Source organism: Argopecten irradians, chromosome 3 (assembly GCF_041381155.1).
Source record: "Argopecten irradians isolate NY chromosome 3, Ai_NY, whole genome shotgun sequence".
Lineage (NCBI taxonomy): Eukaryota > Metazoa > Mollusca > Bivalvia > Pectinida > Pectinidae > Argopecten > Argopecten irradians.
The window spans coordinates 59660398-59687437 of record NC_091136.1 but is presented as its reverse complement, the minus strand read 5'-3'; the positions used below and the strand labels follow the sequence as shown (position 1 = coordinate 59687437).

Here is a 27040-nt window from a genome sequence, read left to right as displayed (position 1 = left end):
ATTTTTTCTAGCTAGGTATCAATTAGGGTACACATCATGTGACAAAACTAAAAGTAATAGTTATAAAAGTAAAAATTAGCACTGTAATAACAAAAACAAAGCATCAAAATAAAGTTTGTATGCTCTTCTTAAAAACGAAAAAAAGTGAAACACCAAGCAACAAATGTCATAAAAGAGAAATATTTGTGTATTGGTATCAATCTGCATGGTTAACGTTACAATATGACGTTAGGTATTACCAAAAAATAACAAAGGAATACAAGAGTGTGAATTTAACTTGGAAAATTACGACGCATTTATAAATTCCACCATAAAAGGAAGAGGTATTATCATCTATATAAAGAAGTGTCTCTATTGGAACAAGTTTGGAACAATGGTTTTGAGATTTCCCTAACAATGGTTTTGATAGAGGAGTACAACAATGGTGCTCTATAACTTTAAAAATCAACGAAACACTCATTTTAGGATGTGTCTATAGAAGCCCATCAAGTACATCGGAAAATAACAGAAGGCTTAACAATGTCATCTCTAGTGCAATAAGTATGGGTACACATTTGTTGATCATAACTTTAGAGAAATAGATTGGGATAATATGATCACAAGAGGAGCGATAGGGAGTGATAGTTTTAAATTTTGGAAACCCTACAGGACTCATATCTAACTCAGTGTGTAACAGAAGATACCAGACATAGACACAACCAAATATCCTCACTTCTTGACCTGGTAATAACGAAGAAATAATTGATGACATCAAAATTAGCCCATCTATTGGAAAGAGTAACCACTCGATAATAGCTCTAAATTTTCATCTTTACCAGACTACTCCGATATCCAAGACCAGAAAGTATAAATACTACAAAGGAGACTATATCAAAATAGCAGCAGGATTGGGTGATATTCATTGAGAAACAGTCCTAGAATCTAAAAATATACAAGAGTCCTGGAAATACTTGGCAGAAATTTTAACACAATTAATGGATGAGCATATACCGGTGAGCCAAGAAGTGCCAAACATCAATCACAATAAGTTCGAGGGCTGGATCACCAAAGAAGTTATGTTTCCTATAAAAATGAAAAAGAAATGCTGGATTAAATATAGAAACGTAAAAGCCAGTGAAAATTATGGTAAATTTGTTACAGCTAGAAATGAGGCAACATTTAAAATCTGGGAGGCCAAACATGCTTATGAAAAAAAAGTGACAAGTGATATAAAAAAGTACAGTAAAGGTTTTTGGAAATACGTTCGATCAAAAACCAAAGTAAATACTGGAATTGGGGACTTAATAAATGAACAAGAGGAACTTATATCCGACCCAAAATTAAAGGCTGAACTACTAAACAACTTTTTCTCAAGTGTGTTCACAAGTGAGGATATGACTACAAACCCTACATTAGATAAAAGGAATTTTAATTCAGAACTCACAGATATCCACATTGAAGAAAACATGGTGCTTAAGAAACTAGACCAGATTAATCCATCGAAATCTCCGGGGCCAATAACCTACATCCAAAAGTACGGTACGAACTGAGAGAATCCTTAATAACTCCAATTCACATCATATTTCGGAAATCATTAAATGAAGGAAAAAAGAATGGAAAATTGCCAACATTACAGCCCTTCATAAAAAGGGAAACAAGAAAAAAGTGGGAAACTATATAGACCGGTGAGCTTAACATCCATCGTGGGGAAAATTGTGGAAAAAATCATCAAAGATCACATTCTAAAACATCTGGAAGGACAAGACATGCTGTCAGCTCATCAATTTGGCTTTAGGAAAGGAAAATCAACTACTACACAATTACTGGAGGTTGAAGGAATCGTTACAAAATTACTAGATGAAGGAAACCCTGTTGATATAGTTTACCCCGATTTTAGAAAAGCATTCGATACAGTACCTCAACAAAGATTGTTGTCGAAATTAGAAAGCTACGGTATAAAAGGAAAAGTACTCAAATGGATAAGTCATTTTCTAATAGGAAGAAAACAAAGAGTGACTGTACATGGAAACTGTTCAGGCTGGAAGGAAGTAAAAAGTGGTATTCCTCAAGGGAGTGCTTTAGGACCTGTTCTATTCCTTATCTTCATCAATGACCTACCCGAACAAGTTAATTCGATAGTTAAATTATTTGCAGATGATGCCAATCTAATTGGACCAGCTCACCAGGAAGGGCAAAGAGATATTCAAACGGATTTAGATAGACTAGCATTCACAGTGTATGAACGGAAGTGTGTAGCATAATCATTAGTTGCTTTTTGTATGGTCACTTGTGAGTATCGAAGCGGGATGAATGAAAACAGGCATGGTATACAGGTCGGTAAAGCACCAAATATCGGCATTATTCGTAACTACAAATATGTTTAGCATCATAGACGTTCTCATAACATGTATATTAACAAATTCATGAACATGATTTTGAAAATAATGTTAGCAATAGATAAGAATCGAAGTGTAATCACTGAATTACGATCAAAACTGCGATGTGTTTTCGGAGGAAATTGCGTTTTCCCCCCATTTTTTCCTGAAATATATGTTATAATTGTAACTTATATGAGTAATTTGATTATTTATCTATCCACAGTTTCTTTATTCTACATCATTCGCCATTAGAAAGCGGCTAAAACATATCTTAAAATGTGCATATACACGAAATAGTTTTGTATAGTCGCCTGTTACTTTACTGTATAGTCGCTTGTTTTAATTAAAAAATTACTGTATAGTCACTTGCGCAAAACTCTCATTACAAATCGCTAATATTTCTAATTTCAGTAATTTTCAACCAAAAGGAATTTACATATGATATCGGTAAGGCCACAGGATGTGTTAAGCATTGAGAAACATATAAACAAAAAGTGGAATGTTGCGTAAATCTAGTTTTTTTTATGATTTGATTCATAGAAAGCTCACTTTTTAGATCACGTCATTCCCGGGTGACAACGATATTAAATATGTACATACCAATCGATACAGACGCATTAGATACTCATCACTATCATCACTAATATTATTCAGCCTATATATGTTACATGTATTATTATTTTTTAAATATGTGAGTATGTGTGCATTTTGATCAAGACGTCATTAATATGAAATTTTGTTTCTTATTTTTGTGTCTTGATAATGGGACAGATCGCCTCGAAAATTTGACATTATTTTTGTCCATATTTTAATTCTTTTCCCTATAAGGTATATTTGAACCTAACATATATTTACGCGTGCGATTAGATTTTACTTATTTCGCTGGTGATAAGAAATTGTGAAAATCAATCGCTGCAACAATGGCATAACAGTAAAAACAAAAGTTTAAATCGCCAAATTGAATCCCCGTGGAACAACGTTAGACACGAAAATATGAAAATCATTTTGTAAATGAACAGCCATTTCCGGCGTAATAAATATGGAAATGACGTAAGTAATTTTCGTTTATGATTCTAGAAGGATATTGTTTTTTTCGTAATTCTGACATTTTTTTTAAAGTAATGACTGGTCCATGGAAATCCAAGTTATACCTGAAGTATCAACGTGGTGCATTCTCTTGCATTTTTGTTGCATTTACTCCATCTAAATTGTAAATGACTATAATATGATCTGTGCAACAAAGTTGACTAAACGTTGAAAAAGTGTATTTGATAACTCTGTTAGACTGATTTGTTTAATTTGTTAGCTTCGAACAGAGCCTTTTATCACTGAATATATTTCCTCTTTATAACAAATGACTATACAAGTGTCGTCGCAAGCAACTATACATCGCCAGTTTCAAATCAATGCAAGTAACTATACAATTTTAGCTGATCATCCTGCAACTTCAAAATACGATTAAGTAACAGATATTGTGTCCATTAATATGTATTTATGTGTTTTATATTGTTGCATTCATTCATAAACCTGTGATGGTGCTTGAAATAACGAAAGCCAGACATAATACTTTAAAATAGTGCAAAATATTAGGCGAGTGTCTCAATTCTTCGATGATGAACAGCAAATCAACTCACGAAAAGTGTCTGAAATGTTAATGCTGGTTAACACTCAAAAAACTTCATTAGTCACTGGTAGTTCAAATTGCTATCCATGACGCCGTTGATAACTTTAGATTACAACAAAAACGTATAGTATAAATAAATTTGGCAAAAAATATCCACTATACACTATTTCATTTGTCTTAGCAAGTGACCGAGTACCGCTATACAGACTCGCAACTACGAAATTTAAAAAATACTATACACTTCCGTTCACACACTGTGACATTGTGGTCAGATACTTGACAGATCAACTTTAACACGGAAAAAATGTAAATCTATCCATTTTGGTTACAACAACACGCAACAAAGTTACAATATGACTGATGGAGATGAACAAATAATTGAAATCAAACAAACAAAGAAGGACATGTTCACAATCCTGTACAAATCACTCATTAGGCCTCATGTGGAATATTTAAAGATGCTCCACCGCCGACAGAGCATAAATTATATACATTATTTGAACAATAATTGGTGTTTAATCGTGTATATATATGCCTAATTAACACACACAATAACATAAAATAATTCATTTCGCCTTTGGTGCATGCGCAATTTTTTACTTCATTCCATATAAGATATAGTGCCACGGATTTTTTTCGGGATGCAATTAATTAGTTTTCATAATTATAACTTGAAGTAAAATCAGAAGCTCAAACTTTTTAATGGTGGTAATGATGTAAAGTAAGTAACTTTTGTACCCGAAGAAAAATACTAAATCGTCTGCTCTTGTTTTTGATAGTGAAAAAATACCAGTTGTCAGCGGTGGAGCATCTTTAAGCTGTGTTTGGATATTGTTCGAATTGAAAACGTGCAACGCAGGGCAACAAAACGTGTAAAGACCATGAAAAATTTGACCTACAGTGAGCGACTAAGAAGTTTAGGAATACCAACACTAAAATATTGGCGGAAGAGGAACGATATGGTACAAACATATCGAATTATAAAGGACATTGACAGAGTAGACAAAGATGATTTGTTTTATGTGGAAGATCAAACAGAAACCAGAGGAAACAGTTACAAACTTAGGAAAAGAAGATGCCATTTAAATTGAAGAAAAAAATGTTTTTCCAATAGACGGTGGTGCATGATTGAGATACATTACCTAACAAAGTGGTGGAAGCAAAAGTATTAAATAGTTTCAAAAGCAGTTTGAATGATCACTGGAAGAACCTGGAACTGAAATTCAATCCTAATTGTTATTAGTCAACTACAACTTGATCAACATAGTCTATAACAAGAACAAAAGAACTTCTATAGATTTACACAGGGGGCAAACTCAATGAAAATGGATGTTGTCATTCATTTTTGTATTTGGTGGATGGACTGATGAGTAAATATGACAGTCATGTGATTTTTTTTCAAAAAATACGAGATTTGAAAAATTATTAAAAAATCGGGATATTTACTATAAAACAGAGAAAGGGACGACAGTCGCCATTATTGGATTTTTTTACCCCCACCTCGATTAAAGTTAATTTTTTTCACAATAGTATACCTTTATTTCCTAGAGTCATAGTCACGCATCAGTCCTCCGATAATCCATAAATCCACACACATACCATGCAAAAGCATATAAACGATGTCTATATAGTCAAACGCAATATTTTAATCCGAAATTACGGCGCTTTCTGACTTGTGGACATCGAAAGCAACTGCCTAGTAAATATGCGGACTAGAGTGACTTCCCCTGCAGCCTAATTCAATGGGTTTAATCAGAGATATATTCCGATACGTTTGTTTTCGCGGAAAAATTGAATATTAATACGTATCGGAATACCTCTGACTAAAACCCATTGAATTACATTGCTAGGGGAAGTCACTCTAAATCGCTCTTCTCACTATAGTTGCCTTCGATTTCACAAGTCAGAAAGCGCCGGTAATTTTGGCTATTAAAGTATTGCGTTTGACTATATAGACATCGGGTTACCTCGCTAATCTTAATTTACGACTATAGCATTATCTTATATAGTGATGGTGGGGATTTAGTAGGGTTATCTTGCTAATCCTTACAAAAGAAGAGTTGAAAACTCATCTAAGGAATGGATTTGTATGCCATATAAATATACACGTAATAGGAAGGAAATTAACGGACTACAAAGGATAGACTTTTTTTATCATTTTATTGTTTTTAAAAACTCTCTCTTTGCATGCGCAAACCAGAAAGTGAACAATGGAAATTTATTAAGGTCAGTCATATTAGCTTGAAGCTATCATCAAGACATTAAAAATGATAAAATAAAACACAGATAATCAGAGAAACGTACAAAATCGATGTAGTTTTGGACGAGTTACCTCCCTTTCCTTGTATTTTTTAAGCGCTTTGGTGAGAGAGATTTTTCAGCAGAATCCATATTGGATTTATTCGACGGCCTTTGCTTCAGATATATTCGGTTTTCAGAGATCTAAAACGATTAGGCTAGAGTAGGGAGTGGGCCATTTTGCGCCACGATGGCGGACACTTCGGAATCCGAGTCAACCGAGGTTCAATCGGTGGCAGATACCAGTGTATTTTCGGAATATCTCCTCCGAATTGTCCCAGTTTTGCTTGAAGATAGGGAATCTGCATCTGCAACTCTGAAAACTGCTTTGGTTGAAAAACCGCATATTGAAAGCATAAAGAAGTTCCTCAGTGACCCTCAAGTACCAGTGCTGTTAGTACAGCGATCGTCAACCAAAGGTATAGAACTGGATTTTCTTTTTATTTCTCGTTTTGGCATTAGGTTATAAAAAAAATCGGAAGGCGTGGCATTAGTGATGATTACAATATTACTCAATTTACTGATAAAGTATGCATACTATACTCGACGATAATGTCGAGATAAAAAAAAATTTACCGTGATATAACGGCTTTGGTATATTGATATAAATTTGTTAACGAGTATGTTTGACGACGACATTGCAGTGCAGACATCACCTGACGATGTGCTTATCATAATCAATAGCCCAAGTCAGCTAGTGTGAGTCATCACTGCTGTAGGCCTGGCTAGGTGTATTACATTGTGACATCTAAAATTGCCTACCATATGTCACAAGGGTTTAAACATCAGCACATAATATGTTATTTAGCTATAAAAACCAGTTAAAATAGTGTTGCTATTGTAAAACATTTGAAATTAAAGTCTTAATCAAACAGTTACCGGTAATTATAAAATTTATAATGAAAATTAAATTTAGAAGTGCTTGGGCTGCTTAAAGATGCTGCACTGCCGACGAATCAATTGTCATTTTTATCTTAAAAGATAAACAAAGGAGTAAGACTTAGATAAATATTAGTAATTTTCTTCACAAACAAAAGTTACTTGTTTTACACTATTACCATCATTGAAAAAATTGAGCTTCTTTTACTTCAGAATAAAATAAAAAAAATAAAAAAATGAATTGCATCCCGAAAAAAATCCATGACATTATGCGAAATATGGAATAAGGTACTGATTGTGCTGACAACAAATTTAATCAAAATGAATTAATCGTATGTATTTCTATATTAATTAGACATACATATACATGATTAAACATCAAAGTTATTGTCCCAATGATAAATAGTGTTTATGCTATTTTGGCGGTGGAGCATATGCATATTCAAATTGACAAGTAATTAATTATATATATAAACAGGTATATTTTTACAAAGTTGATTTGTTTTGATAAGCCTAGTGCCAAGGATGCAATAAGAAGCTATTTAAGACTAAGTATAATCAAAGGAAATCAAAACAATTGATATTTTTAATTTGGTTTATTCATGTAACTTTTACTATTCAGTAAACAAATTTATTCTATTAAACATTTAGGATTTTATCATTTCAGCTTGAAATTGTCTTCAATTTTTGTTGTATGAACAGATGAATCTGAGGAGGTGGCTGAGGGAGATGGGGACAATGAGGGAACTGTGGCATATCACATAACATCTACTGTCAAATACTCCAGTTCCAAGATCTGCAGGTATCATATATATACTGACATTCACATAACATATTCAGTCCTGGTGCCCCATATACTCAAGTTCTACGATATGCAATATGTGAAGAATGAAGAGATAACATTCACTGTTAAAAAAGGGTTGTATTTAGGGCCAAAGGTACTGCATTTATACCCCTATAAGGAATACATCTATGTACATTGAATGATTCCATTCTTCTTAACTTACATTTACCTGGTAAGTTGTGATTATCACAAAAAATACCACACATCATCAGAAATGCTGCTTCATGGTCCTGTTAAAACTTTTCATCTTAGCCAAATTCCTGTTTCTATCACCATACAATAGACAGTTGCATATCAAAGTTGATTGTTAGCAAACTTTATACTGCATGACATCTCTACACATCTTATTTATAGCATGGTGCTTATCAAAAGAGGGCCTGTGGTGGAAGCAGACAAGTCTTTTCCATCTCAGCTCAGGATTATGAACTTCAGTGAAGGTTCCCCATATGAAACTCTTCATTCATATGTGGCCAATGCTGTGGCACCATTCTTTAAGTCCTACATCAAAGAAACAGGGAAAGCTGAAAGGTATATAAAAATGCTTCACAATGAAAAATGTAAAAATGTATGTGTATTTGAATTATTCAGATATGTAAATCTTTTGTTATATATATATGTTGGGTTTTTTTAAGAGAAAAGCGTATTATTCTGATAAATATTCTTGGCAATATTACGTTATTGTAATTATGGATCTTATAACTATGCCCTGACAATGAGTGGATTTGTATGTACAGTGAAATTAGCCCACCATTATCATTTTCCTATTGCTTATACTTTGTATACAAAACATAGGTTCATCATATACATGTGGATGTATAAACCTAAAACTGATTTCAATATCAGTTTGAATTTAAATTTAATTTGTTACCTAAAGTTATAGAAATCTCGCTTCTTCCAACTTTTTATTTTATTTGAAAGTTCAAAATGGTTTTTTTAGCAAACTATCATATTTGTTTTCAGGGATGGTGATAAAATGGCCCCAACTGTTGAGAAGAAAATTTCTGAGTTGGAGATGGGCCTTCTCCATCTACAACAGAACATAGACATCCCGGAGATCACATTGCCTATACACCAGGTGGTGTCTAGTGTCATCAAAAAGTGTGCAGAGGAAAACAAAAAACCCAAGGTCGAGGACTTCGGGGACAAGGTAGAGGACGCTCAGTTTCTTAATGCTCTTCAGGGTGGTGTCAACCGCTGGATCAGGGAAATACAGAAGGTTAGTAACTCATGCACAGCCATTTCTAGGATCAGGGCAAGAAACTTATTTTGAAAACCACTTGCCCGAATTTAAGATTTCAGTCTAACTTTACCCAAAAAGGGTAATTTACATTAAAATCGGGCAAGATTACACCAATTTTCACTTGCCTGGATCATATTTTACTGGTCTGGGGCCATCGGACCTGGGATATTTCTTGCCCTGAGGATATATAAGTCACCTTTACGATCAAGAAACATAAAAGTCATACTTTTAAAAAAAAAACTTTTATTTACCATGGTAGTTTAATCATTTTCAATTTTGGACTAAAAATCTTCAATATTGAATTACATACAAAATATCTTATTAAAGAATATTGGATCCCAACCCTGATGATGAACATTCATCAAGATGATATTTTCACATGAAGAATTCTTCATACAGGTGACTAAGTTGGACCGAGATCCAGCATCAGGTACTGCTCTTCAGGAAATCAGCTTCTGGCTTAACTTAGAACGTGCTCTTCTTAGGATCCAAGAAAAAAGAGAAAGTCCAGAAATTGTTCTCACGTTGGAAATCCTCAAACATGGAAAGCGTTTTCATGCCACTGTCAGTTTTGATACTGATACAGGTTAGTGGGTACATTTGTATGTACTACTAGTACATGATGTACTACTAGTACATGATGTAATAGTATATTTTGTAGTGAAGGTATTCATCGTTACTGATAAAACTTGTCATAATTGAATGTATATTTATGATATAAAATTGCATGGGAATTATTTGTGTTTAAAAAGAGAAAATCTTATGACAATACAGTGATTTTTCTCCTTATATAACTGGGGTCGATAAACGACCCCATTTCCAAAGCCAAACCGCTCTATTTTTTTCCCAATTACAATGAAAAATTCCCAAATCAAATCACTGTAAAACCAAATAAAACCTGGAAATCTCTCCTCTCGTTGTTTAATCTAAAAGCAAACTAGGACTACTCTGAAAAATCAACTTTTGATAAATTGACACAGTTTACTGTTTACAATATCTAATCACCATGTTCAGTAATATGTAACTTTTTCCCAAAACTGCTCTTTTTGCGATTAAAAGTTCCCAATTTGTTACAAAAACATTTTTCCCAAAATACCCTGAAAAATCACTGCAATCTTGTTAAAGTCTATTTGTATGACCTACAAGTTTCTATGTGTGAATGTTTATGTACAGGACTTAAAACTGCTATGGCCACGGTGAATGACTATAACCAGTTGATGAAGGACTTCCCTCTGAATGATCTGCTTGCTGCATCAGAACTAGATAGAATCCGAGTGTCTGTACAGGCTATCTTCCTGCACCTGAGGAAGATCAGACCCACAAAATACCCCATACAGAGGGCACTCAGACTTGTGGAGGCCATCTCCAGGGACCTCAGCTCTCAGCTTCTCAAGGTCAGTCAGCAGCAGTCATCTGAGAAATCTTTAAAAATGAAGGATTAAAAGATACAGTTTAGGAGGTTGTAGAAGGCATTAGAAGGGATTTGTTTTCCTATAAATAACTTTTCCTTTGTTGTCAATTCAGGTGCTTGGAACTCGCCGTCTGATGCACATCGCATATGATGAGTTTGAAAAGGTGATGAATGCCTGTTTTGAAGTGTTCGGTACATGGGATGATGAGTATGACCGACTTCAGGGACTGCTGAGAGACCTGGTGAAGAAGAAGAGAGATGAACATCTGAGGATGGTATGGAGGGTGAACCCTGCCCACAAACGCCTTCAGGGAAGGCTGGAACAGATGAGGAAGTAAGTAACTTGAGTTTAAAAATATGTCTGGTACCCTTTCTGAACCATGAATAAATCGGCAGAAACTGGAACTAATTATCCTGTTATCTGTGTAGGTTCCGGCGACAACATGAACAGTTACGTCAGGTCATTGTACGCGTGCTCCGACCAGCAGTGATCTCCTCAGGACGAGCGACAACACCAGGACAGGACGATGCTGAGCCCAAAACCATTGAACCCATGGTGGATGAAGCAGCTGATGCCAATGCTATTGAGGTATGTTTCAGATTATTAGATATCTATCATGATTTATAATCTGTTTTGTTTAGACTTGATAAGTAGTGTATCTCTTTCAGGATTTTTAAATTGCTTTTAGATCTGAAATATAATATAATTTGTTAGGTTTTATTCTTCAACTCTTGTGAGTAATAGAGAGAATTAAAAGTAATTTGTTGTCTGAATTGACCCACAGGAGGTGAATCTGGCATATGAGAATGTCAAGGAGGTGGATGGACTTGATGTGTCAAAGGAAGGTTCAGATGCCTGGGAAGCAGCCATCAAAAGGTAGCTTCATGTTTATTTTGATCAAGTGACAAGATTTAGAAGATGTAATAAAAAAGGGTTATTGCATTGTCGTAAGAAAGTTGGTTGAATAAAAGAAAGAAAAAAAGTTATTAATGATATCATTTACTGAAAACCTGCATCTTTTCTGTTATAGGTATGATGAGAGAATTGACAGAGTAGAAACCCAGATTACAGCTCGTCTGAGAGATCAACTAGGCACAGCCAAAAACGCCAATGAAATGTTCAGGATTTTCTCACGCTTCAACGCCTTGTTTGTGCGACCACACATCCGCGGAGCAATCCGAGAGTACCAGACCCAGCTCATACAGAGAGTGAAAGATGACATTGAGTCTCTCCACGAAAAATTCAAGGTTGACAAATCTATTTGAAATACATGCAAATTAATTTCAATTGCAGTTTTAAATGTGTTGTATTTACAGTACCATGATGCCTTATTTTATGTTATAATACAGACAATAAAATGTATAATGTGATATTGCTATAACAAATAATTCATGTTCATATGAAAGATTCCTGATAGCCTGACTAAGGCTGATTCAGTTCGATCAGATTTTTTTATACTCTAGCTACCAGTATTTTCAAATATAATTGTTATTTTATAGGTTCAATATGCCCAGAGTAAGGCCTGTCGTATGAGTAAGGTGCGAGATTTACCCCAGGTATCCGGCCGTATCATCTGGTCTCGACAGGTATGTATAACTAGAGCTGTTCAGTTTTAATCATAAATCTCTTTAGTGTTAAGGTGAGACTTTCTTGTCAGATGAAGCTATTAATTCACTGATATTGAACACTTACCTGCAGCATAAAAAGGTTTTGATATGTGATATTTTCAGATTGAGAGGCAGCTGAACACCTACCTACGACGTGTGGAGGATGTATTAGGGAAAGGTTGGGAGAACCATGTAGAGGGACAGAAACTCAAGGCTGATGGTGACAGCTTCAGGATGAAACTTAACACCACAGATCTATTCGAAGACTGGCAGAGAAAGGTAATGTCACATTTACAACTCTACAAACCAAATTTTCATAACTCTGAAACATGTATTAAACAGTTTTATTGTTTAAAAATACATAATAATTATTATAGATTGATGATGATTGACCAAATGAGGATGTTTTATCTATGTTTACATTAACTGGTTACAGGTTCAGCAGCGTCAGCTCGTGGTAACAGGCAGAATCTTTGTCATCATCAGTGTCAAATCTAAAGTGATGAACAAGGGCAACATCCTCAAACTTGGAGTCAACTTCCAGCCTGACGTCATCAATCTGTCTAAGGAGGTTTGTACCACACGTCTCTGTAGCTTCTCATTGAGTCGTTCAGTGTATCAGTATAGCATGTAGTAATAATGATATTTTGTCTACTTTAGATAATAAACTTGAAACTTTCATTCCAAAATAATATGTGATAGAAAGTATACTGTGTTTTGATGAAAATGTATTAAGAACAGATTTTGATAAACATCATCTTTAATTATTAAGTTTTTTTTGTTAGACAGAAAACTCTTACTTTGATTGGTAACACAAAACTTTCATTTTTCATCACCAGGTCCGTAACATGAGATGGCTTGGGTTCCGTGTTCCACTTGCCATTGTCAACAAGGCACATCAGGCTAACCAACTGTATCCATTTGCTATCTCTCTCATAGAGAGTGTCCGCACCTATGAACAAACACGGGAGAAGGTACGGTTAGAATTCAGTGTGGGAGGATATGCCTTTGTTTTGTCAAATGTGTTCTGAATAGCAGCAAATTCTTTTCTAATTATGTTTAGAAAATTTTTACTGCTGACTTTCAATTTTATCCATGCAAGATATTCAAAGAACTACCGTATTTTCCGGACAATAAGTCGCACCTGTGTACAAGCGCACAGGCCTTTTTTTACGATTTTTTCTCAGGTTTTGTACACGCATAAGACGCACCGTTACATAAGCCGCAACCAAAAGTTAGGCCCATGCACCCACGCAACCCTCTGTGTATACGATCGATCTCTAATGAAGTAACGGTAATGCTTATCAATCGATTAGAATCACGAAAACTTAAATTAAAACTCACAATGATCCATTCACGCTTACTCTCTCATATTTCATACATGCCGGTTAAAATACTTTCTTCAGTATGCATAAGCAAGATTATGTTCTCTGTCAACTTGCCAATCCCATGATGCAATTCACCGAAGCCTTAGTTTTGTAAACTTCCAGATATGATTTCGTGGTGTTTGCCGCTATAGAGATCGGTTAAATGATTTTAATATCACTGTGCGATGTTTGCACTCGTAATAATGTTCTAAATTACATGTGATTTACGTGTGTGAACTCGATTGCTGATTATTTCATTGATATCACGGCGACAGGATTCCGGGAAATTCCCCTAATGACCGACATATGTGTAACATGTGTGCAAGTTCGAGTTCATGCTTACTCTCGCTCATATTTCAGTACGCCGGTAATACTTTCTTCAGTATGCATAAGAATTTCTTTCTTGATATATTTTGTGTATTAAATGTATCTTTGTGTAAAGAGTTACTGTATCAATCGACTTCGTTTAGAGTGTTTTTTCACTGTTTGTCAACTACAGTAGATATCCCATGATGCATTTCACCGAAGCCTTATTTTTGTAAACTTCCGGATTATGACCTCGTGGTGTTTGCCGCTGCAGAGATCGATTAAATGATGTTTTGTACGACTGTTTGATGCTTTTTAACATCGCTATGATGTTTTATATTACATGTAATTCACACGTATAAACTTGACTGCCGATTATTTCATTGAAATCACAGCGACAGGATTCTTAGATATACACATGTTGACCGTGTGTAACACGTGTGCAAGTTATATTTAGCAGTCATTCAGAAGATTGTTTTTTCCCTTTTTGCGGACATTTCTTTCACTCACATAATATTCAAATAATATATTTAACTTATTGTTTGATATTTGATGGTTTTTGACGTTTTTAGTTATTATTTTCTTGGTAACAATCCTGCAGCAAATCGATAGCGAAATCAGTCCGCCATTGTGTTGTGTGACTAAACAACCACGCTTCAGTCGGCCGATTTTCCATGAATTAAACAATTTTACGATTAGAACATGTATCTGGTACGTTATTATTTTTATCTTTATTATATTTTCATCGCTTATTTTATCGTTTAAACAACTTTTACAGTGATACTTTCGATGTATAACTTTACTAAACCGCTATTGTGTTGCGCTAGTAAAATCAAACACGTTTCAGTCGGCGGATTTTCCTTGAATTAAACAATTTTACGAAATGAACATGCATCTGATACGTAATCATTTCTGCATATTTTATCTTTAAAACACTTTTACAGTGATTTGTTCGATGTATAACTTTACAAAACTGGCGAGTAAAAACTTACGATTTTCACATGTGAATCACAACGTAATAATGCAAAAACATGCCGCACTCCCGATTTTCAGGGAAAAAAGTAGCGGCTTATATTCCGGAAAATACGGTAGGTATTTTCACTTTCTGAAACTGATCATGATTCAATTTAATATTTTAGATTGATTGAGCGTGCCTCCATCATGCTGCTGGTGGCTGGCCTTCGGAAGGAAGTTCAGAACCTGATTGCTGAGGTGAGATTTGGATGATTGATATTATTACACACTTTGAATCACACTGTGATCAATGTTTGATTACATCTTTGTTAAACAATTACTCGCTATGGTTCAGAATGTTTTATTCAGAAATCCTCAAATTACTCTAGATATTGTTTACTTATGTCCTATGTTGATTTTCTCAGGGTGTCCAACTGGTCTGGGAGTCGTACAAACTGGATCCCTATGTACAGAGGCTAGCAGACACTGGCTTCAACTTCCAAGAAAAGGTTGGTATATCTAATTGTGCTCTTTAAACGTAGTATAACTTTGCAAAATCTGTGATAAAAATTGTCATTATATTAAAACTAAATTATAGGGCAACTCTATAAAGATATCCTAGCTTAAATAACCCTTATATTCCAAAGCTGAGGAAAAGGATCAATGGGTCTTTTATGTTCTTGGCACTCATCTGTAATAAATCATAGATATTTTGTTATTATCCTATCATACTTATGAATAATTGAATTTCAGTTTATGTGATTAAACTGGTTAGTCCCTCTTTGTTGTTAGGTGGATGACTTGGTAGCTATGGAGGAGGAGATAGAGCTGGAAGTGAAAGCTCTGGAGACCTGTGCCTACAGTAATGCTACCTTCTGTGAAATCTTAGGCAAGATTCAGAAGGCTGTGGACAATCTTAGTTTACATGGATTCTCCAATCTTCAACAGTGGGTCGCCAAGTTAGACCAACAGGTAAGGAGTAGTCTGTCATCCTGGTTCAATTATTAATGAATGGATGTGGCAATAGTAGAAGTCTATGGAATTGATTAAATATATATTAATTGTAAACTACTTATAAAAAAAATTAAAAAAAGTTATATTGTAACAGAAGTATTGCTCTACCCTAGGTTGAAGCCAAGTTGGCAGCACGTTTGGAGGCTGGCTTGAAGGCGTGGACACAGTGTCTGAAACAGACCAATGAGGATACAATAGACCACACTATGGACACAGATGCTCCACAACAGGTCGCTCACAAACCTGGAGGTGACCCCAACATAAAGGTACGATAATTAAAGCATAACTTTTGTCTTAGCAGGTCACTCACAAACCTGGAGGGGAATCAAACATCAAAGGAGGATATTTATAGCATAATTTTTTGTGTCACCTACAACTCGAGTGCGACACTAAGGTATCACTATGGTTTCCGTGCGATAACTTAAGTATTTATTGTCCGATTTCAACTAAATTTGGCATATTGCTTTATATCAATGTGATCTCAGATGAGTTTGATAATGGTCAAAATCCGTCAATATTTGCAAGACTTATGGGATGTTAAATTTGTCAAAACAGATAAATTCATGGTTTCTGCTCGATAACTTAATATTTATTGTCCTATTTCAACTGAATTTTAAATATTGTTTTATATCAATGTATTTATTGTCCGATTTCAACTGAATTTTAAATATTGTTTTATATCAATGAGATCTCATATGAGTTTGATACTGGTCAAAATCCGTTTATATTTGCAATAGTTACAGGACTTTAAAATTGTCAAAACTGAAAAATCCATGGTTTCCGCTCGATAACTTCAGTATTTATTTTCCGATTTAAATATTGCTTTATATCAGTGTGATCTCGGATGAGTTTGATAATGGTCAAAATCTGTCAAAATTTGCAAGCGTTACAATTACTTTAAAAATATAAAAAACAGATAAATCCATGTTTCCGCTCGATAACTTAAATATTTATTTTCCGATATCAACCAAATTTAGTATATTGTTTTATATCAATGAGATCTAATATGGGTTCAATATTGGTCAAAATCTGTCAATATTTGCAAGAGTTAGTGATGGGACTTTAAAATCGTCAAAACAGATCAATCTGTGGTTTCTGCTCGATAACACATTTATTGTCCAATTCAAACCAAATTTGGTAAATTGCTTTATATAAATGAGTTCTTGGAGTGGTTTGATACTGGTCAAAATCTGTCAATATTTGCAAGAGTAATGGGACACATCCACTTCCGTGGAATTCTTTTGTCTTTGTTGCTAGTTGTTTTTCCTCTTTGTAACATTGATATAAATGAAAAAAAGTTTAATACTTCAGTTTAGCAACCAATTTGATCAAATTTTAGGGTTTGGTTCATGAGTTGAGAATCACCAACCAGTTGATCTACGTGAATCCCCCGATTGAAGAGGCTAGAGTGAACATCATGCAGGAGCTGTTTGGCTGGGAGGCTGTCATCACGAGTCTGCCACGCATCCGACACTCCAGGTACCAGGTATGTGTTGGGTAATCATACTGATATCTGGGGGTTTATTTTTGTAGTATGAAAACAAATCAATTATGAACAAGTAAGGAAAAAGATAAGTGTCAGTGTTCAAACAAACTGTGTTATCAATGTCTTAAAGAAAATACAATTAGGGCAATCATGATTGTTACAGTCATATAATTTAATGCAAATTGTTTGACCAAAATGTATATGTTTACAATATTTAAATCTTACATTAATTTTCATTCAAGGTCACAGTAATCAAGACAAGTTTATTTTCCAGCCAAAACTTTCTACTCTAGAAATGTTTGACATTATAATTGCCTGTAGGTTGGCCTTGATGTGGAGTCCGAGTCTGAGACGACCTATCGTAATGTGTTGACCAAACTGCCCAGCAGTCAAATCATTCTGGAGGATGTCTATCAAGCTATAGAGGACACGATGGCAGAGTTCTCTAGCTATGTCAAGGTGAGTTTATTATCTTAGAAAACATTTACACTTAATTTAATGCATGTGAATAGTCTTAACTCAAGTAAGTCATTATTTGTATTATGTCAACTAGTTCACCTGTAGTACACAAATTTCAGTTATAACTTCACATGATATCTGAGTACTCCTGATCTTGTAACTAGAATGTCTTGGTTGTTACCTGAGCTTACTTAGATAAAGTCTCCTTTCCCATTGGTAATTATAGGTATGGCTGAGGTACCAGTCACTGTGGGATTTGAATCCTGATGTCCTGTACAGTCGGCTTGGTAACAAACTCAAGGTGTGGATGGCTACACTGGAGGAAATCAAGTAAGTCTATATAAATCAACAACCAGCCAGACGTTTCATGAGTAGATACTGTATATTACTGTCAATTTTTAGTTTGGTCAGTCTTTGTTTGTGACTAACAATCTATTGATGCTTAACCATCATGTATGTTGTTCTTTTTGTTAGAGCCTCTAGGAAAACATTTGACACATCTGACACCCAGAAAGAAATTGGACCAATTATTGTTCAGTATGGTAAAGTACAGTCGAAGGTGAGCCTCAAGTATGACTCCTGGCACAAAGAGGTCCTCAGTAAGTTTGGTACTCTCCTAGCCACAGAAATGCAGGATTTCCACGGAGCTATCTCCAAGGTAAATACAAACATCAATACAACAAGTAAAAAGATCTTGTCCAATGCATAATAGCCTTTACCACCTAGTTTTATCCTGTAATTCACATGTTCACCTGATCAGGGATCAATCTAGGTTTTGGGGGAAACTACCCTTTTTCAAAATAAGGGAAAAGTTAGGCGAAATATAGGGGAATTTGAATCTTTATTTTGGTCCAAAATTATATTGATATTGACGAAAAAGTACTGTAAAACAACTAATTTTATTTTTAGATTTAGTAAAGCAAGATTTTAAGCTCAATAATGAAAAAATTGAGTTTATCATAAAATATGCAGTAGCTGTATGATAAATATGAAGAAATTTGCAAACAAAACTTAAAATAATTAATGAAAAATAAGTCACAGGGGAAATTGTGTTACAAAAACGGTCATTTTTCAATGGGGAATTTTTTAAATCTTCAGGGGAATTTTAGGCCTGAGGGGAATTCATTCCTTGAGGGGAAATCTACCCATAAACGGTAATAAATCAGAGCTAGTTTGATCCCTGCCGATATAGATATTCCTGATTAACTCGCAAACACTGTGTACAGTAATTGTTTGGTTTATGTAATATTAGTTTATATCTGTAGACCATTGAGTTAATATACTTTAATATTGATCTATTTCTGTAGATAACATGTGTTACACTGTTTAACAGTGAGTATATTTTACTTTCAGTCGCGGACAGAACTGGAGCAGCAGTCTATAGACACAGCCAACACATCAGAGGCTGTGTGTCTGATCACCCAGGTCCAGGCTCTCAAACGGAAAATGAAGACATGGGAGAAACAGGTTGAGGTAGGGGCAGAATGTAATTTGATCATATAGGATATTTAGTTTTTGTACAGATTCTGTATGTCTACTATGTGTATCACGTTTTAGTATTCTTATCAATGAAAATAATTAAATTGCAACCCAGACCTTTAAATATGTGGATAATTAACCAACGTTAAATCCTGGTTTGATGTTAAAGTAATAATTTTGTGTTCCCTAGATGTACAATGAAGGACAGAGGATCCTAGAACGACAGAGGTTCCAGTTCCCAGCCAACTGGCTCTACAGTGACAATATCGAGGGGGAATGGGGAGCCTTCAACGACATCATGAAACGTAAAGACTCCTCCATCCAAACACAAGTAGCCAGTCTCCAGATGAAGATCGTATCGGAGGACAAAATTGTGGAGAGTAAGACTGGAGACATGCTACAAGAATGGGACAAAGAGAAGCCTGTTGATGTGAGTAGTCTGTCATTAATGTCTATAGCATAACATATCACATGCTTCAATAATGGTTATCATGGAAACAAAAATGAGGAAATGGAGGATGGTCTCAAATAATGGGTCACATTGGGGGCGGGGGTTGTACTAGTTATTATTGACTTACAGTTCTAGTTCACTTTCTACTATTGACAAAATCACTGACTGCATAAACTTTATTTGACAATTTCTTTTAGGAAAACATTTTAACAATTTGAACGCTTGAACAACAAATGTTTGTACATTTTAGGGTGCAATGCGTCCAGACATGGCTACGAAAGCCCTGACAATATTTGAGGGTAAATTCACACGTCTGAAGGAGGAGAGAGACAATGTGGCCAAGGCTAAGGAGGCTCTGGAGTTGTCTGAGCCAGGTAAGGTGTACAGTAACAGTTGTTTATAATTATAAACAAAGAAAATACAGTAGGTTGGCAGCTGGAATACATAAAGAAAAGAACCAGAGGATACAGTTGGTCCTGGAAACTAGGTATTAGAGTATGAATCCATTTTTTGATTATTTATGTAGAGCATTAGATTAATTACATAATAGTTAGATAAAATCAAAGAGATACAGGGCAATTTAATTTAATATCCAAGGCAGAATTTTAATAGAGAGTTATTATAGTTTTTATGGAGTCAAAGGTCATTGGATAGCTTTACTGAGAGGTGTGTATTACAGGTCAGATGAGTCCAAGTGAAGAACGTGTCCAGGTCGCTCTAGAGGAGTTGCAGGATCTGAAAGGAGTATGGGCAGAGCTGTCAAAGATCTGGGAGCAGATCGACGAGCTCAAGGACAAACCCTGGCTGTCTGTACAGCCCAGAAAGGTAACACAGATGTTTAACAGAACATATATTGCTTAACATAAGCTTTTCTTTGTCTTGGCGAATTCTTTGAAAAAAATGTTTGGCTATAACCAAAAATGTAATTTGTTAGGAATGGAATATCCTTAACTTATGACTTAATGCAACATTTAATGTCAATATTACAATTAAAAGAGTTCAACTATTTCTATTTTATGATAAAAATGTTCAAGTTCACATTAAATGAATATATGACAATATAATAAAGGCATGATAGACATGATCAAAATATAACTAATGTGATTTTAGATTCGTCAATCTCTCGACGGCCTGTTGAATCAGCTGAAGGACCTGCCTGCCAGATTGAGGACCTACGCCTCATACGAATATGTAAAGAGGACTCTTCAGACTTATGCAAAGGTAATAAAACAATTTGTTTATAAAATATTAACTTAATTTCATTTTATTTCAACAAATTTTATTGCAAAAAAATATGCAAATGGATTTGGCAACAGGCAAAGCAAAGGTATAGTATTATTATCAACAAAATATTTTAACATTTAACATTACATTATAAATGAATATTATTATTAGTGTATCTCCCCAACCTATCATAGTAGAAAAATCTAAAAAAATCTTTTAGTTTCAGATATATATTCTGATATGCATTGCAATAAATATGTATTTTTTTCTTCATCACAATTGTCACAACCATGCAGTAGATTTTTTGTGTTAAAATGCGAGTGGGGGATATTAGAATTATGTATGTTGGTTCTGAGTGATGATCTTTGTTCATTAAATAAAATACATATGAAAAGATAATGTTCGGCTGTTTCATTACCAAGGCCACAAGAACAAATTGGAGAATCTCTCAGATGATCGCGAAATAGGTCAGAATTTAGATTGTTAGAGGAATTTCTGAGCTGGCACAGAGTAATATTTATAATTCGAGAACCTTTGTTTATAAAGGTATTTGTTATATTAGGTTCCATTTTATTAATGTTAAAAAGGAGTGTTTTAAATTGTGCAACAGTATTAACATTCGATAAGTCAAAGTTTAAAGCGAAAGAATTAAATTCTCTAAAGGTACTTGGAAAAAAACTAGTATAGTAACTTGCAGTTCTGCACATAGGAATATTAGAATATCTTGTCATCCTTAGTGGATATCTCTCATTTTCAGGCTGATATAAAAATGGTTGTACAGTTTCAATCAAATGCTGTGGAGCAAATCCACGGAGTATCTTAAACATAAGAATAAGTTTGTGTTTTTGACGCCGATCAGAGAGAGATTCCCAAGCTAGTTCTTTATAAAGTATATCATGGGAGGTACCTCTGCGCAATCCCGTTATAATCCTAGCGGCTTCTAAGTGGACAGACTCTAACAGAAGTTTACATTGTTCAGTACAGTTATCCCATAAAACATCAGCATATTCTAAAATAGGTAAAATATAACTTTTATAAATGTTTAAAAGAGTTTTACGTGACACTCTTTTTTTTAATGTTTTTAAAATATTTATCCTTTTAAATGCTTTCTGGTATACATAATCTATGTGATGAGTCCATTTACAATCGTCAGAAAGTAAAACTCCTAAATGTCTATGTGTGCTAGCTGTATGAACCGTGTTATTGTCAAAGTATATATCGGGATGAATGACGTTTCGTTTCCTTGAAAATATTAGTGATTCAGTTTATGTCCCATTTCAGAGCCCAGGTACTTATATTCGAAAGATTTTGTGAAAGTGTATGGGCAGCATAGATTTGGTTATTATCAATTACTTCACTAATCGAAGTGTCATCTGCAAACAATTTGCAATCACTAATAACAATATTAGTTATGTCGTTAATATATAATAGAAATAAAAAAGGGCCTAAGACAGATCCCTGGGGGACTCCAGCGTTAACAGTTTTAAATGTAGAGAAAATGCCTTCAGTTAAAACACGTTGCTTCCTATCAGTAAGATAATTTCTAAACCACCCTAATAATTTCCCTTTAAAACCATAAGATATTAACATATTAACTTAATTTAAGATTTTATAGATTTTTTGTCGAGAGACTTTGCTTAGGTTTCATCTAGAGTACATGGGTAATATTTCGGTCAGTGTCATATTTCGGTCACATTTTGATTATTAACCAATAAAATGATTCTAGTCACACCCTGCTTCAGTGTTTTTGTTTCAAAATACGAGAAGTTCAGTCAGGATCTAATAAACGTTTACCGAATACGATTGGCGATCTGTCTTGGTCGTATAAACGCTTTCCATTTTGATGACGTCATTCACTTCAGTCAGCTGGGCGGCAAAATTGAAATTTTAGAGGTCACGATTTCCTGTACGTCTCTACGGTGTTGTTTGAAGAAGTAAGTTGAAACAAAAAGACAGAAATTGGATTGTTTGTTGTATTTCTTCCTCAAAGTCTTAATATTCAAAACAGATGTTTATTGATATGTGATTTTCTGAAAATAAAAAGATATAGAAAGAAAAAAAAGTGACCGAAATTAGACCCAGTTTTTTTAATTACCTGGGTGTAATTTCGGTCACTTTAAATGGCTTTGGATTTTGATTTAATATGGTTTGAATTTAATGTAGCAAAACGGTGATCCGTCATTTTTATTTCGTATTCACATGCGCACGTACAAAGCACTTCTTAGATGTAAATAAAACTATTTTTTTATGATACGGTTTAGTCGGGGACGGGGGGGGGGGGGGGGGGGGGGGGATGTTGGAGGGGGAGGGGGGTGTATTGATATTTCCAGGAAATATAGAATCTACAATGAGATAGCAGACTTAAATTTTAAAATTTCCGATTTTTTCATGTGTTGCACTACAAAATACACAATTAGGGTTATGTATAAATAAAGATAAGGTATAAAATTCTGAGATGATAGGCCTGCATGCTTTTATTACAAGCGAACTTTATAAGGGTTATTTCCTCGTGTGCGCGCACCTGCATCCGTGACATGGTGTTTGACTGGTATCTCGTGCAATTATTGGCATATCGTTTATTTTGTATATAATATCCAGCTTATCTGCATGGTTGTCATTGATTACGTACCTGTATGGCGACTTCTGATATATGAAACTATGTGTTATTTTCACCTCTAAAACTGACAACTGTTTCAAAATATTAAAATGAATGAAAAGAAAAAAAAAAGACTATGTATCTGTATAGAGGAGACGTTGAAATGTCGCGCGGTTTTTGACAGGTTCATATTCGGTCATTTGTGATATTATTTATTTGTTTTAATCTACTCGAACATACTTAATATTCTAAGTTTTGAAATAAAATACAAAGCTTCATTTTAAATGTAATAGCCGTTTCTTTATTGTGATCTATTGCTTTAACGTATTTACCCGTGTTTCTTTTAGCTAATCCTTCGTAGTACTTTTCATTACCGGTAACTCTTACAAGTGTCAGTTAATTAGCGATTATTGGATAAATTACGTTTAGACTCAGTGCTGTTTGTTCCTTATGTTTTGTATATTATCATTTTATGTTACTTGTATATTCACTTTAAGCCTAGGTTTGGAAGTGTAGTTAAGCAATAAACTGTTACCAGATTGGACATACAGTTGATATGAAGCCCATCCGTCCGAAAGATTTGCATTGATGACAGCCCGTTAGGGCGCCATGAATATTTATCTTTTGGACGGATGGGCTTCATATCAACTGTATGTCCAATCTGGTAACAGTTTATTACTTATATTTCCATTACGATCATTCAAATTCAAAATTATGCACGTATATCCTTTGAATTTCACGCTTGCGCTAGTGTTGACGTCACCAAGTTTAATAAACGGAACAGCCATAGCATCAGATTCTGAATATTGTTCAACACAAAACGTTTTAAAACAAGCAAACCAATGAAAATTATGCAATGATATTTTTAATACATGCTATTTTGTCAATACGATAATACGCAAATTTTTAAAAATGTGGATAGACTTTTTATTATATCGCTTTTGAAACATGTAATGTTAATATATAAATGTGTTCAACTGAAACATGCTATATATTGATTGTGATTTATTTTCTCAAGGTATGCCGAAGAAGAAAGGAAACATTTACAGGCAGTACAGCCATGATGTATTAGAAGAGGCCGTGACGGAATACAAGGCCGGTGCATTGTCCCTCCGAAAATGTGCGGCGAAGTATGGGATACCTAGATCAAGCATATCAGACAATGCCCTTGGTAAAATCACTCATCCTTCTGCAGGAAAACCTGCTGTCATCCCTGCAGAGATTGAAAAATCTATAGTACAAAATGCATTTGAAGCTTCAGAAAGGGGACTGGGGCTTAGTCGGCATCAGCTCATGATGAAGGCCGGCCAGGTTTGCAAGCGTTTGAAAATTCAAACACCCTTCAAACATGGCATTCCTGGGAGGGACTGGTACCGTGGCCTTAGTAACAGGTTCCCCGATATTTCTTTGCGAAAACCAGCAAAGCTGTCAGCTTCACGTTCTCGCCTTGATTCTTCGACAGTAAGCGACTATTTTAAGAAACTCTCAAAGGTTATCAATGAAAATAACATTATCGATCCAAGGAACATTTGGAATATGGACGAGAAAGGGGTATCCCTAGAACACAAACCACAATCTGTTGTCGCGAGGAAAGGCACAAAGACAGGTTGCTGGTAAAGTAAGCAACAACAGAGAGAATATTACTATAGTTGCAGCCATCAATGCAAATGGCAATAAAATGCCCCCTCTTATTATTGTAAAAGGGAAAACCCACCGCAGTCTGCATGCTTATGGCACGGACGAGGGTCCAAAGGATGCTGTTTGGACTTTCCAGTCAAATGCATGGATTGAGGATGTTTTGGGTGAGCGATGGTTCTCCGAAGTGTTTTTGTTGCATTGTGGAGAACATCGCCCCCAACTCCTAATTCTCGACCAACACAAATCCCATGAGGTGACTGGATTGTTGGAGAGAGCTCGTGAAGAAGGTATCATCATACTTGCGTTGCCATCTCATAGCTCGCATTGGCTGCAGCCTTTGGACAAAGGCGTATTCGGACCACTTGAAAGAAAATACAACAGCGTTTGCACTGAATACACTAGTGAAACCGGACGTGTGGTTACAAAGTGCGTTTGGCCTAAACTTTTCAACACGGCCTGGGAACAGGCTATGTCCGCAGACAGTATTCAGAGTGGGTTTCGGGCAACGGGAATATTTCCTTTAAATCCAGATGTACTACCGGCACACGCGTTTGCACCTTCTATGGAGCAGAAGTCCGTTGTCGGTTCAAAGGGTGATGCCTCACATATTGCTTCTACTGCAGGTAGTGTTGACGGTTCTGCTGTAGGAGGTGGATTTGCTATTATTAGCGGTGACGGTACTCCTGCTGTTGTTGGTGGTGACGGTACTCCTGCTGTTGTTGGTGGTGACGGTACTCCTGCTGTTATTAGCGGTGACGGTACTCCTGCTGTTGTTGGTGGTGACGGTACTCCTACTGGTGGTGGTTTGGCTGTTGGTGGTGGTAGCGGTACTGCTGTTGGTGGTGGTAGCGGTACTGCTGTTGGTGGTGGTTTGGCTGTAACTGTTGGTAGCGGTACTGCTGTTGGTGGTGGTTTGGCTGTTGTTGGTGGTGACGGTACTCCTACTGGTGGTGGTTTGGCTGATGGTGGTGGTGACGGTACTCCTGCTGTTGATGGTTTGGCTGTAGCTGGTGGTGACAGTTTGACTGTTGGCGATGGTGGTGGTATGGGCGTTGTTGCTGCTGGTGGTGGTGGTTTGGGTATGTTTGGCGGTAACGGTACTGCTGTTAGTGGTGACGGTTTGGATGTTTTTGACGGTGACAGCACTGCTGCTGGTTGTGGTAGTTTGGCTGTTGTTCCCGAGAGACCATCATACAAGATATATCACAAACACCATCCAAAAGTGTCCCAACTGTTATAAATCTGCCCTTGTTTCCTGACCTTCCCAAGGGTTCATGCATGAGTGTTAACATTTCCAACAGTGGGGAGGTTTCGTGGAATTCTGAAATAGAACACATATTTTTGCCGAAAACACCAGCAAAAACGGTCAAAAAGGAAGCTATAAAGAAAAAGTTCAGTATCACAAAAAGCCGTCTGCTCACTAGTGATAAAATTGTCGAGGAAAAACGACAGAAAGATATAGAAAAGGAGAGAAAAAAGCAGGAGGCTGCAGAGCGGAAGAAAAAGCGAGAGGCCAAACAGCGTGCTCAAATGCTGCAGCAGCTGTTTGAGAAACTTGTGGAAAACCATTAACTGAAACACACAGACTTCAATTTGAAAAAGAAAATATCTTTTCTCCGAATAAACGTGAATCGAAGAAGATTTATTGCTAATATTTGATATCATTTTATTGTGTACAACGAGTTTGAAGAGAGCTGCAAAATATTTCCTGTATAGTGTTAAATATTTAGACACTTTACCTGTTTTCAAAACCGGATGAAATGTTTATCACACTACCGAAATTAATCTACAAAAGTATATTAAAA

General features: G+C 35.5%; 1 protein-coding gene across 2 annotated transcripts in view; it reads left to right on the top strand.

Annotated features, from left to right (window-relative positions):
• Positions 1 to 6338: 6338 nt before the first annotated feature.
• Positions 6339 to 27040, top strand: part of LOC138319247 (cytoplasmic dynein 1 heavy chain 1-like) — a 61973-nt gene continuing 41271 nt past the window's right edge. The window contains exons 1-27 of one of the 2 annotated variants that reach the window (XM_069262269.1): positions 6339 to 6698; positions 7861 to 7960; positions 8357 to 8530; positions 8963 to 9218; positions 9642 to 9828; positions 10416 to 10636; positions 10767 to 10987; positions 11083 to 11242; positions 11439 to 11530; positions 11685 to 11901; positions 12154 to 12240; positions 12385 to 12540; positions 12698 to 12832; positions 13101 to 13240; positions 15074 to 15146; positions 15314 to 15397; positions 15681 to 15860; positions 16016 to 16168; positions 17242 to 17388; positions 17710 to 17847; positions 18074 to 18177; positions 18322 to 18505; positions 19201 to 19320; positions 19517 to 19756; positions 20028 to 20151; positions 20457 to 20602; positions 20888 to 20998. In XM_069262269.1, the coding sequence (XP_069118370.1) occupies positions 6470 to 6698; positions 7861 to 7960; positions 8357 to 8530; positions 8963 to 9218; positions 9642 to 9828; positions 10416 to 10636; positions 10767 to 10987; positions 11083 to 11242; positions 11439 to 11530; positions 11685 to 11901; positions 12154 to 12240; positions 12385 to 12540; positions 12698 to 12832; positions 13101 to 13240; positions 15074 to 15146; positions 15314 to 15397; positions 15681 to 15860; positions 16016 to 16168; positions 17242 to 17388; positions 17710 to 17847; positions 18074 to 18177; positions 18322 to 18505; positions 19201 to 19320; positions 19517 to 19756; positions 20028 to 20151; positions 20457 to 20602; positions 20888 to 20998 (4179 nt within the window). In that variant the 5' untranslated portion in view covers positions 6339 to 6469. Of the gene's footprint in view, positions 6699 to 7860; positions 7961 to 8356; positions 8531 to 8962; positions 9219 to 9641; positions 9829 to 10415; positions 10637 to 10766; positions 10988 to 11082; positions 11243 to 11438; positions 11531 to 11684; positions 11902 to 12153; positions 12241 to 12384; positions 12541 to 12697; positions 12833 to 13100; positions 13241 to 15073; positions 15147 to 15313; positions 15398 to 15680; positions 15861 to 16015; positions 16169 to 17241; positions 17389 to 17709; positions 17848 to 18073; positions 18178 to 18321; positions 18506 to 19200; positions 19321 to 19516; positions 19757 to 20027; positions 20152 to 20456; positions 20603 to 20887; positions 20999 to 27040 lie in introns of those variants that run through there. The other variant, XM_069262268.1, reaches the window with a different exon arrangement.